The sequence below is a fragment of the Geotrypetes seraphini genome, chromosome 2 (genome assembly GCF_902459505.1).
Source record: "Geotrypetes seraphini chromosome 2, aGeoSer1.1, whole genome shotgun sequence".
NCBI lineage: Eukaryota > Metazoa > Chordata > Amphibia > Gymnophiona > Dermophiidae > Geotrypetes > Geotrypetes seraphini.
This window is the reverse complement of record NC_047085.1, coordinates 313619611-313632949: the sequence shown is the minus strand read 5'-3', so window position 1 is coordinate 313632949 and position 13339 is coordinate 313619611. Positions and strand designations below refer to the sequence as shown.

At 40.4% G+C, this 13339-nt stretch overlaps 1 protein-coding gene across 3 annotated transcripts in view; it reads left to right on the top strand.

Moving 5' to 3' along the window:
• The window catches only part of ATP2C1 (ATPase secretory pathway Ca2+ transporting 1), a 262616-nt gene extending 250500 nt beyond the window's left edge, over positions 1 to 12116 (top strand). For all 3 annotated transcript variants that reach the window (XM_033930018.1, XM_033930021.1, XM_033930019.1), the window contains 3 exons: positions 7301 to 7396; positions 9752 to 9893; positions 10682 to 12116. In XM_033930018.1, coding sequence (XP_033785909.1) covers positions 7301 to 7396; positions 9752 to 9893; positions 10682 to 10806 — 363 coding nt within the window. In that variant the 3' untranslated portion in view covers positions 10807 to 12116. The remainder of the gene's footprint in view (positions 1 to 7300; positions 7397 to 9751; positions 9894 to 10681) is intronic.
• Positions 12117 to 13339: the final 1223 nt, after the last annotated feature.

Genomic DNA, 13339 nt, shown 5'->3' with positions numbered 1-13339 from the left:
GTCAAAGAAAAGTTAAGGGTGATTTCTCTAGGCACTCTTCTCCCCATGATTCAGGCACTGGATGTAAAGGATGCTTACACCCACATACATCTGGGTTACAAGAGGTATATCAGATTTTGAGTTGGGAAACACTGCTACCAGTATTGTGTTTTGCCATTTGCCCTTTCATCTGCTTTCAGGTATTTAAAAACGTTTTGCTCTAGTTGCAGTGTTGCTACGCAGACTGTGAGTGTTTCCCTGTCTGGATAACTGGTTTGAAAACACATCAAAGGAGGTGTTCAAGAATCAGTGTAGGTGTTGAAGCTACTAGGGTTTGTTAATCAACTACCCAAATTCCCATCTGTTCCCAGCTCAGCAGCTGGAGTACATAGGAGACTTACTAAATATGGTTCAAGCTTGAGTCTGTTTCAATTAAAGGAAACTGCATTGAGTGGCCATAGGATGAAAGTGAAAGGGGATAGATTCAGAAGTAACCTCAGAACATACTTTTTCTTTGAAAGGGTGGTGAATGATTGGAATGGCCTCCTAGTGGAGGTGGTGGAGCGCGAGACAAAAAGTATATCTAAATTCAAGAAAGCTTAGAGAATGACAAGAGGACAGAATTTGTCCCTCGCCCCATGGTTAACTGTGGGAAACCATCCATGTCATTCTTTAAGGAGAGAGGGAAGAATCAGTATGAATGGGCCACTGACCCTCAAGCCCTGCATTGAAGAATGCTGGTATAGAAAGACTGAGGTTGAGATAGACACCAAAGAATGACACGGGATGGTTTCCTTTAGTTATCCACAAGGGCAGGGCTGGGGAAAAATTCTATCTCCGTGTCATTCTCAAGACAAGTACTTTGGATCTCTAAGTGAGAGGAGGAATTAAGCAGACTAGACAGGCCATATGGTCTTTATCTGCCTTCATTTTTTTTTCTATCTTTCTTAAGTAAGGGGGGTGGCACTCATTTGCATCACCTGTCAGGTTCAGAGCAGCCAGCAAATGCTGAGGTTGTTAGATCACATGACTTCTATGGTGTATGTCACACCCATGGCATGTCTCCATCTGCAAGGTGTCCAATGGACTCTGGTCTCCCAATTGTGTCAGTCCACGGGGAATCTGAAGGATGTATCTCGGTCACCTCAGAGTTGAAATAGTCCCTTCTCTGGTAGACAGTTCAGAGAAATTTGACTCTTGGACTTTAATTCCAAATTCCTTCTCCCCAGAAATTGTGACTACACATGCATCCAACCTGGGATGGGGTACTCCTGTAGATGGGCTTTCCACTCAGTGTTACTGGTTGCTCAGGAGAATAAGCTTCACATCCAGTCTTTCTGGAGCTGTGGGCAATCCGGAATGCTCTAAAGCAGGGCTGCCCAAGTCTGGTCCTCAAGATCTACTGGCAGGCCAGGTTTTCAGAATATCCACAATGAACATACATAAGAGAGATTTGCATACCAAGAAGGCAGTGCAGGCAAATATCTCTCATGCAAATTCATTGTGGATATCCTGAAAACCTGGCCTGCCAGTAGATCTCGAGGACCGGACTTGGGCAGCCCTGCTCTAAAGGTTTTCAGAGATTGACTGTTGAGCTAAATTATTCTAATCTCAATAGGTAATCAGGTTGCCATGTACTGTATCAATAAGCAAGGGGCTTCTGGATCCTAAGCCTTGTGTCAAGAAGCAGTCTGGATGAGGTCTTGGGCCTCCAGCCATGGTTCTGTGCTCATAGCCATGTACCTGGCAGGCAAAGACAACAGTCTCTGTGGACAGGCTGATGCAATCACACAACTGGTATTTTCACATGGTGTTTCCTCATTGGACCTTTTTGCTATTCTCAACAACAAAGTCCCTCATTTGTGCTCCAGACTTGGGTCACACAACAAACTAGCATCAGATGTCTTCCTCCTGGATTGTGGGGAGGGCTTTCTGTATGCTTATCCTCCACTCCAATAGGGAAGACTGCTGAAATTTAAGCATGGCTGGGGTACCATGATCCTCATCCTGGCTGAGACAAATATGATTCCCTCTTCTGGAATTGTCTTCCAAAGAACCTTGGAAATTGATGTGTTTTCAAATCCTTGTTGCACAGAATGATGAATCTCTTCTACATTCAGGCCTTATGGCTTGGCTGTGGAGAGCATAAAACTTGCATCCCTACAACTGCATGAGGGTTTTTCTAAAATCCTGCTGGCTTCCAGGGAAAGATTCTGCTAAGAGGTGTTATACTTTCAAATGGAAGCGGTTTGCCATGTGATGTGGGCAAGACCCTAGAAACCTTTCTTTTGCTCTGCACAAAACCTGCTTGAGTACTTTCTACACCTCTTTGAGTCTGGTTTAAAAAACAACTCTGCAAGGATTCACCGCGGTACAATTAGTACTATCATCCTTTAGAGCGTAAGTCCATCTCTGTACAGTCTCTAGTAAATTGTTTTATGCAAAGTTTGCTTCTGATGAAACCCCTTAGCAAACCCCCAACACTGTTATGGGACCTCAGCCTCATCTTCACTCGGCTGATGAAAGCTGCTTTAGAGCCACTTAAATCTTGCCTTCTGAAGTACCTGATCTGGAAGCTGTATTTTTGGTGACAGTCATTCCAATTTGCAGTATCAGTGAGCTTCAGGTATAGTAGCTGTTTCACGTTATACAAGAGTTGTTCTCCTCATGCATCTAAGTTTCTTCCTAAGGTATTACAGTTCCATCTTAATCAGTTGTCCTTCCAACATTTTCCCCCAAACCTCATACCTATCCTAGTAAAAGCACACTGCATATCTTGGACTGCAAAGCCATGTCTTAGTCTTCTATCTGGAGTGGACTAAAGCCCATACACAGTCCAGTTCACCCAGCTTTTAGTTCTTTTGACTAAAAAAGGGTGGGGGCAGCCATCGGTAAACACACTTTATACTACTTCCATTAAAGAGATTTGCAGAGCTGCAATGTAGTCTTCAGTCCACACATTCATATTTCATTACTGTCTTGAGCAGAATTCCCAATGCAGCAGCATTTTGGTCAGATAGTTAGATTGTGAGCCTTTGGGACAGTTAGGGAATTTCCAAGTACCTATCTTATTTATTTAGTTTTTATTTATTGTATCTTTAATGCATCATTTTTGTAAACCGCTTAGAAACCTCACGGTTATTAGCGGTATATAAGAATTAAATTAAAATTAAATTAAAATAGTTCTACAGAATTCGTTTGGAATATAGAATCTTAAGTCTGCTCTCCTCTGCCCTTTCTTTTATGTTCCAGAATGTACTTTCACAACAGGGCTTTTCTGTTTGTTAGAGTTATTAGTTCTTGTTGGCCTTGCTGTTGTAAGCCCCAATTGACCATTCTAGTTCAATGTGTCTAGGACAGGGGTCGGCAACCTGCGGCTCGCGAGCCACATGCGGCTCTTTCGCCACGTGGATGCGGCTCAGAACAGTGCTTCTGACGACCTCACACTGTTCAAAATTCCTCTTATTTTTTCACATCTTCCAGAATGACGCTGCTGCTTCCGACGTGGTACGCTCGGCTGAGGCGCGCGCTGTTGGCTGTGCCGGTCCTCTGCCCCCCTCTTAAGTCAATTCCTGTTCCGGGGCAGAGGACCAACTCAGCCAACAGCGCACATCTCAGCAGCGCGGTATCGCGCTGAAAGCAGCAGCGTCTTACTGGAAGATGTGAAAAATAAGAGGGATCTTGAACAGTGGGAGATATGGTTCAGAGTGTTGCAACTAAGAAACCAGTGATAGTTTTGTGCATCGGCTGCTTGAGGAGAAAGAAGGGCTGGGAAGAGCAAAACGGAGGTTTCCTGAGCTATTGGAGGCTTCTTCTGGATTGGGAAGAGCAGATAAGAAAGGCCCCAGCTCTGCCTGAGCTTGGGACCGGATTGGGCAACATCCGCTGACATCATCATATCTCAAACCCCCTTGTCTACCCATTGCGGCTCTTTGTAAATCTTGGGTCAAACATTTAGGAAAAAATGGCTCTTTGCTTTAAAAAGGTTGCTGACCCCTGGTCTAGGAGTTCTGACTATAGGTAATATCCCCCAAATCATGAGTGATTAGATTAGATTCTCAAGCCGAGTGTGCGATGCGACAACAATCAAAGTAAAGCAAAGACGCTGCGGGAAGCCTACAGATAAGCGGGAAGTCTACAGATAAAAAAAGAGGGGCCGGTCTAAAACGTGGGCAGCAGCGGTTTGGCTGGTAGGAGTATCCTAAGATATCTGAATGCTAAAAAGTTAAAAGGTTAAAAAATGTGCTGTGAAAATGGAAATGAATATGTGTGACCAGAGGAGGAAATATGAACATCAGAAAAAAAGTAAAAGAACAAAGAGAAAGGGCCGTCAGAGTGAGTCTCATATCCAACAAGACAGAATTGAAAGCGGAGCTGTGTAGCCATATAAATTAATAAATGTTGTCAAGGGTAGCAAAGGCATATAGACACTATCTAAAAACATAAGTCTAAAACAAAAGTGCAGTTAAAACTTAATGTGATAAATTTTAACATCAAAAGAAAATATATATATGTATAATGGTTTTTAATCATTTCCAATTATATACTCATTATATATATTGAATTGACAAGCCAATTAAGTGCTAAAGATAGTGTCAAGCGTGCCAGTCTTAGCATAAACATATTGAGTATCAACTGCATGTGCTCAGGATTGGTATTTATATCCATTAGGACCCCTGAAGAAGGCGTGTTCTCCGAAACATGGACCTTGTCGGGTCCATTGGTTTGTAATAAGGTGGTATTATTAACTGTATTAAATATTTGGTATAATAAACATTGCCTGCATCTTGTACATATCAGTCTGCAGGCTTGGTAAGCCAGCATCTAAGAATTTCCACAAGGATTCAAAAGGCAATCTCGTTGACACATATTGGCTGTGGAAAACAGCTGCCGATTTCCTTGAGAGCACACTCCACTAGAGGTATGACTTCTTCATGGGCGAAGTCTTGAGCAATTCCTCTGAGGAGATTTGTAGGGCAGCTACATGGTCCACTCTTCATATATTTGCAAAGTTCTTTTTTTTTAATGTTTATGATCAATTGCAACATAGCATGTACAGACAACCAAAAGTACAGGGATTAAATGTGCAATGCATTGTGAACCATAAGAAGGATACAATCAAAAATCCAGAAAAAAGCCGGCATGAAGTAACAATCCAGTTGCAATTAACAAATATTTGACATAAAACCCCCCATCCGCAATTCACCTTCGCAGAGTGGATGTGGCAGCACAAGAAAATACAGCCTTTGGGACCTCGGTTTTAAGGGCAGGCTCATTTCTCCCGCCCTACACTCAGGAGTCTGCTTAGGTATGTCATCTATAGTCAGGATTCCTAGACATATTTGCACCAGAGCGGAAGATTAGTTTCTTACCTCAATAATCTTCTTTTTGGTAGATGTGTCTAGGAGTCCTGACGCCCCGTCCTGTCAGTTAGAATTCACCTGCTTACTGCCTTGAACAGAGTGTACGTCCAGTGTTGGAGATCTTCTCCTGCCAGTCTGATATGAAAAGTAAAATACTGAATATAAAAAAAAAAAAAAGGGGGGGAGTCTCTCAGAGCTCCATAAGTGTTAGTGCTGGTTGCACTTTGATAGTTGGGTTGTTCGTTCCATCTGGGTTTATGTTATGGGTTGATTAACTTGGTACAATTTTATTTTATAGAGCCGAACAAAAATGTATTATTGGAGTTGATCCCTGTACACCTCTTTCCTATTACGTTGTAGTGATGATCGATTGCTTTGGTGCAAACTGAAAAGGTCACTACAGCAACTGGAGAAGGAGACAGAGTTGAACGTAAATTTCATCCTTCTGCAACACAATTCACGATTTGGGAGATATTACCTACTGTATAGTCAGGACTCCTTGACACATCTACCAGAAAGATTATTGAGGTAAGAACATAATCTTCCATTGTTTTTGCTGACCCTGCTAGCTAGGGATTCCCAGATATGAGGATGTACTGTCTTCTTTGTCCTCTGAGAAAATGGTGTTCTCTGAGGCAGCAGGGATATATGTTCTCATATACCCTTCCACCTCCTCTAGGAGTTGAATTCTTTTTCTTTTTATCCACCTGTGAGTCAATGAAGTCTGTTAGAAAGTTTGTGAGTGCAGGGCAGCATCTGTATTGGGCTCCATGGATGATATATCCAAATGTGAGAACATAAATGCTACTGTTCTTGGAGAACACCTGCTACAGGTGAATAACTGCTATACATTTAAGTGTTTCATAGAAAAATGCATTCTTTTTAATGCAGTGCCAGGAGCTGAGAGTAGTCTTGTAAAGTTTTTCTTTTTAATTCTCAAACTTAACAATATGTTTTGGCATAAATCTCAGTTTGGGAAAGGGAGAACAGTATAACTGTGAAGATTTATAGATTTATAATTGATAACAAAACCACTTATGGAAATACCAACAGACAGATCTTGGAATGATTTTGAAGAGATTAAATTTAAAGACACAAACCGGTTTCTCCTAAAATACTCCAAAGTATACTGCAGGCTCAACATCTGCCCACCTACCTAATCAAAGCAGCAATCGCAATAGCCATAGAAAAATAACCCAATGGTTCAAGTATCACCTAAAAATTGGCCTTTCCCCAAATCAGGAGGAGGAATTATCTTAATGCCCATTTCCAAGAACCCAAAACTCAGCCCCTCTGATGGTGGAGGGATATGCCACAGAACAACTCGAATGCTACTTACAATGCTTCAATATCCTCCACCCTTTACAATTTGGAGTCAGGAACAATCAAAGGGGGTAGTCACAGCACTAGTAACATATGGCAAAGAGCTACCAAGCAAGGGTCACAGCACAGTCATAATCCAATTTGATCTAATAGACATTGATCAAATGTCTGAGATCTTCAGTGATTTTGTATTTAGCTGCCCAGTCCTCTCCTGGTTCCAAGGCTTACTAACCACTCGACACTATGTTGTACATAGGGTGAAAGATTTTTTTGTTCGGCATTGACATTGAGCATGGTGCTGTTAAATGGATATATGTTTTCTGAATATTTAACCTCAATATTTAACCTATTCTGTTTTCCCCAGAAGCATAGTTTGATGGAAAATTCTTGATAAATTACATCCTGCATCTTCTTTCTCAGCTAGCAGTGAAATAGGACTAGGGCTGCTTCCGTAGCAGCTGTAACAATAGACCTCTAATTATTTTTAATCTGAGCTCTGTTTCAATTTTTGTATATTATAAAATTATGTTGGTGTGAACTTAAGGAAATGTATATAGGCCACTTGGATTTAATTTTCTTTTAATAAGATCAGTAGCTAACCAGGATGAAATTTTCATCTGTCTTTGGTTTGGCAGCTTCGAGACAATGTCATCACACCCAGAGATACAACAATGACCTTCACCTGCTTTGTGTTTTTTGATATGTTCAATGCTCTGAGTTCAAGGTCACAGGTAAGAAGTCTTTTTGGATTAGCCTTATTACAATAACCTTCAACCATTTACTTTTCCAGAGCTGTATTTCATTTTTTATTGTTAGAATTTTAACTCTGGACATATTCTGTTCCCGCAAAAATTAATGTGAGGTCGATACTCTGTCAGAGGTGCTCAGCGTTTTGTTGACTGCCACTGGTGTTATACCTGGAAATTCATTGCTGGGCAATGTCTAGGCTCTGGCACCAATTTCTGGGTTTATGATGCTGCCAAAACCATAGCCAATTAAGTGTGATATTCGGGACTTAACCAGTTATGGTGAACTGCATAAAGATAGGACTGACCTTTATGTGGTTCTACTTATGTGGTTATCTTGGCCAGTTTTGAATTTGGCACTAAGTGGACATTTTCAGTAGCACTAACCAGTTAAAGTGCTGCTGAATATGACCAGTTAGCCCTTGGCGATTTAAGCAGCCTAGAGCTGTTTCTGGCCAGTTAAATCACTTTGAATATTGACTCCCTATGATAGTTGTTTGACATGACCAGACTGTGCAGCTGAACAGAAACCAGAACCAAAGGGTGTGTTATGCTAGTAGAGTATGAGTTGCTAAAGAAAATGATTATGGATCTACATTTTGGATTGGTTTTGATCTTCTTGAAAATGCAATGCTACAGTTCTCATCTACCATTGTTCTCTTTAACTGGTTCAGAAAAGAAATACTGGTTGACCTTATCCATAATCAAACAGTTTTGTGTTTGGTGTTGCCCGGACTGTGGGGCCACCCCAGCTGACCCGGAAGGCTTCCCTCTGCCTTCCAGGTCATCCGGGGTAACACCACAGTCCGGCATCACCAAGCTAACTCCAGCGATGAAGAGCCCTCCGTCTTCTGCCATCCTCCCACTGCCTGTCATGGAGTCCAGAATTTATGCAAGACCTGGTACTGGCGCTAGCTTAACTGACACAGAGCCTTTGAGTCTTATCGCTCCCGCCCCTCTGACATAACATGTCAAAGTAGGTGGAGCCGACGGGACCTTCCCGAGCGCATGAACATGAAGGCTCTTCGATGGAGGGGGATGCCACATACCCCCCACAAGCGGCTCACGTATCCCTAGGGGTACTTGTAGTGCATATTGAGAAACACTGCTATAGGAAACACCAAGTAACTAATGCAGACTGTTACACACCTGCAGCTTCACAAAACTGTTTGATTATGGCTACAGGTCAACCAGTATTTCTTTTCTGAACCAGTTAAAGAGAACAATGGTAGATGAGAACTGTAGCATTGCATTTTCAAGAAGACCAAAACCAATCCAAAATGTAGATCCATAATCATTTTCTTTAGCAACTCATACTCTACTAGCATAACACACCCTTTGGTTCTGGTTTCTGTTCAGCTGCAGAGTCTCTATCCCTATACATCCCCTTGGCCTCCAATTGCATGCTAACCCATCAAACAGACTTGCCACAGGTATAAGAAAAGGGGATGGGACTAGATATACTGTCTTTCTGTGGTTACAATGACACGGGGACAAAGTTTTCCCCATCCCTGCAGGAACTCAATTTTCTCGTCCCATCCCCGCAAGTTTTGTCGCTGTCCTTGCCCCATTCCTGTAAGCTGTACCTTAACCACACTAACCTCGAACACCTGATTTTAAAGTGTTCGAGGCTTGTGCAGATGGGGGTGGAGCTTGCAGGAATGGGGCAGGGACAGGAAAAGAACTCATGGGGATGGGAAAATGAGTCCCCGTGGGGACGGGGAAAAAATTTGTCTCTGTGTCATTCTCTAGTTACAATCAAAACGGTTTACATGTTATATATAGGTACTTATTTAGGATCACACAAGAATTTAGAGTTGGATTGGACAAGTCTGAAAACTTGTCTCCTAATACATCCAGACTCAAAGTTCATGTCTTTGAAGCTGTTTAGTTCCAAACTCCAGCTCACCTACTAAGCATCCATAACTGTCTCATCATTCCCTCAGTAATTCTCCCCTCTGAGCTGAGCACTGTGTATAAATGCACCTTTTTCTCCAGTTTGTCTATCTTAACTAGATTGCCAGCTTTTCGAGCAGGAATTCTCTTCCATGTTTTGGTATAAAGCACTGCATGTGCCTGGTAGTGCTAGAGACATAAGTAATGGTAGTAGCAGCAGCAGCATCTACTTTTATACAGGAATGGTGCCAAAAGGGCTGATAAACACATTGTCTGAGGGCGGAAAATGCATCCTTACTATCATCCAAAGCTTTGCATATTCCCTGGCCTATAGCATTCCATTGGCTTTGAAACATATCATATGTTCTAATCACCAGGCTGTGTATCCATATATTGTGTCAATGCAAACAACTAATGCTTTGCAATAATCTGTTTATTTTACAGACTAAGTCTGTGCTTGAGATTGGACTATGCAGTAACAAGACATTTTGTTATGCGGTTCTTGGATCCATAATGGGACAGTTATTAGTCATTTACTTTCCTCCACTTCAGAAAGTTTTTCAAACAGAAAGTCTGAGTATAACAGGTGAGAAAATTACTTCATCCTTTGGCTTAATTGTAGCGTTTAAGAAAATAAACACATGTTTAGCTTTTATGATTGCCTGTCAAATGCTGTTGTAGAAAGCTAATTTTTTTTGTGTGATGTAAGTCTACAATGGGGGATGTTTTGGAACAGTCCTGTATCATTTGTGTTGTTATGCTTATCTTGTCTACCCAGCTGTTACAATCCCTATTAGATATTCAGCTCTATTTTTACCTCCTTTGAGTCCTCACTAACATTTCTATAAAGATTCGGAGGCTGATGCTCAAAGATTTGTGGTAGTCTTCACTTTACCGCAAAACTAATGCAGCAAAATTGCTTGAGCATGCAAATGAATGTTGTGTTAAAGTTATGGCAGTAATTTGCTGCTAGTGCTAAATGTCAGCTTTCCTGTCAGTGCTTTCTACCCAGCACACACAAATGTGGTTAGGTGTAAAGAAACAAAGAGGCAGGGGGCAGAGGCCAGGATCAGTGCGCAAAGGGCACATGTGGCAGGGAACTAATGCAACTCAATAGATAGTGTATGTCATGAAGTGAATTTCTGCCAGTGCTTTGTCATTGGAGGGAAAGAGGCACTTGTGGAAAACTATCTATCTTATCAGAGTATGGGTGATTAAGACTCCTGTGGATTGGAGGGAGAGGCTCATGTGCAGGTTACAGAACTAAGCAGGAACAACCTTAGGTAGATGAAGGCTTCAGCTATAATTCAAACAATGCACAAGGCAGTGGGGTCAGAACAGCATGTTAATTTCTCTTTTCCTGCTTTTCCTCAGATCTGCTGTTCCTCGTGGGCCTCACCTCCTCTGTGTGTGTAGTGTCTGAAGTAATAAAGAAAATCGAGAGAAGCAGAGATGGAATTCAGAAACACAGGAGCTCTTCCTTGTTTCTGGACGTGTGATGCATATTGCATTATTTTATTTGGAAATTAGGAACCGACGCCTGAAGAAGTGAAACAAATTGAAAAAGAGAAGCAACAAAAAGACTTTGGAAAACTAGGGGCTAAGGAAGCGTTTTTGAAGGCTTGCAAAAAGCCTTCATATTTCCTTATACTTCATCAAGTAAAATTGAATATTTTTATTGGAAGACTGTCACGAATTTGATTGGCAAGGGTTGGAACTTGCACATAACAGGATATTACTGCGGGAGCAAAATGGGCTTTTCAGCTGGAGTGGAACTTTACAAACAAGTTAGGTTGAGGGAAGGAAAGAGCAGTTGGACAGGTGTGGAGGGGTCTGGCCAAAGCTCTGTTCTCAACATGAAAGAAATGATGTTGAAGCCTGATCTGTATGTACCTTCTACACGTGATGCAAGATGCTTAATGATCAGTATCTTAAATACAAATATTTTAGTATTTTTATTTAAAAAAAACTTTTTTTATTCCTTTGCTGTTTGTTGGTGGGGTATTGTGAATAATGTAAGTGTGCAATTTAAATGTTTCTGAAGGCATTCCATAACATTCAGAATGTAAGTCACAAGAGGGTGCCATACTTCAACTACTGTATTTATTTGCTTTCTCCATTGTATAAAGTCAGCTCTGATCCTGTTGTGCTATTGCATTGTATCCTGCTCTATTTTGTACAAGATTTTGACTACTGTTTGATCATGGATTTTGTTTTACCTCTTATGATTGAAAGGCTTGTGCTGTCAAATAATTTGCTTTTGGAAATAAATAAATGGGGGTGTAAGATCAACTTAGTCTACCTTTGTCAGACTTGCAGAGAAAATTGGTTTCTTTAAGCTAATGGTGAACACTGTATTTACTGTTATCACCAATAGTCTCTTTAGGTCTGTATTTTAGAAATCAGGTTAAGATACTGGTTTTCAACTCTTATGACACTCCTAGCCAGTTGGGTTTCTATAGTAAATATGCACGAGATGGATTTGCATGTGCTTTCTCCGTTGTATGCAAATCTGTCTCACGTGTATTATGGATATCTTGAAAACCCATCTTGGTTAAGTGTACCCTAAGGATTGGATTAAAGGATCTTGTAATGAAAGACTAATGTGTTGATTTTCACCCACTAAATCTTTGCAAATGCAAGATTTTTGTCTTTACTTTCTAAACTGCTTTTCTCAAATCAAAACTTATTTTCTTTTAATTGTATAGTTATTTCTAAATATCTTTTAGCACTCTTTTATACTTGGTATATGAGCTCAGTAAAATCCTATAAAAACTTTGATTAACTATTAAACTTCCAAGAAGCACCACATGAATGTCTGTCTGCTTTTACTAGTTTAAGCAGGATTCTGGAACTAAGCATGCTTTGATGCTACAGATCATTCACCAACCAGATGTGAATGACATCAGCTGACAGCTTTCAGTGCAGCCAATAACATCTCAGGAACATCTCTATCAATTAAAGAAGAACCAAAACAATGTCTATAGCTACGCTGAGAATACATTGAACATATTTTAAAACAAAATACTGTACAAATCTTGTCTAAATAAAACCTCTTAACCATTCTATACAGGTTGTGTTATTTAGGTTCACGCTTAAGGTGGAGAGATTTCTGAAGATAACTCATCAGTTTGGCACTTGTGAATTTCTTCTCTTCATTTAGGGTCTCAAGGAATGATTCTCTTACAGGGGCCCTTAGGTATTCTTTATATAGTAATTTGGTTTGCATCGGCATTTCTAGACAAATATTTAGGATGGCACCAGGGAGTTTAAGAAGAGTATAAAAACGTAATGTTATTCAAGTTTCAAGTTTATTTAGTATTGATATACTGCTTTAATTACCAAAGTGGTTTACATTTTACAAAATTTTAAAATGTTTAAAAATATTAAAAAATAGGGTAACAAGACAGACTACACTGTCTTACAGACAAAACATGCTACAAAAGGGAAATGGGTGGTATACATTGCATGAAAATAAAATGAAAGGGGAGAAGGGAAAAAGTCTTTGTATAATATTCTATTGTTGTACCCTGTATTTTTTAAATACATGTGCTTTTAATATGGTATATACACCACCTTGAAGTCTGATTTGGCGGTATAATAAGATTTTAATAAAATTGAAACTTGACTATCTAATATGTGGCCATTGTTTAAGTCTCATGAGCAATTAATCTTTGAAGAGAGAGGTTTTGAGGTAAGATTTCAAGTTGTTGAAGTTAGTTTCCTGTCTTAGGGCCAAAGGGAGGGCATTCCACAATGTGGGGGCAACTACTGAGTAACATAACATAATCAGTGCTGGAACATGAACCACATTTAGTATCTATGCATATTTTACTAGATGGTCTTGCGTGTTGTATCAAGCAGGCATACGAGTAATAACAAAAGGATGATTCTCGTATTGAAGCAAAGTTTTATTGCTATAGCTGTTTTATGTGTACCTCTATAAATTATTTTTAATAAATAAGCTTGTTAGGCAAGGTGGCAAGCCAAATTGATATTTCCATACATTGAGTTCACCCAACAGCATGTCTC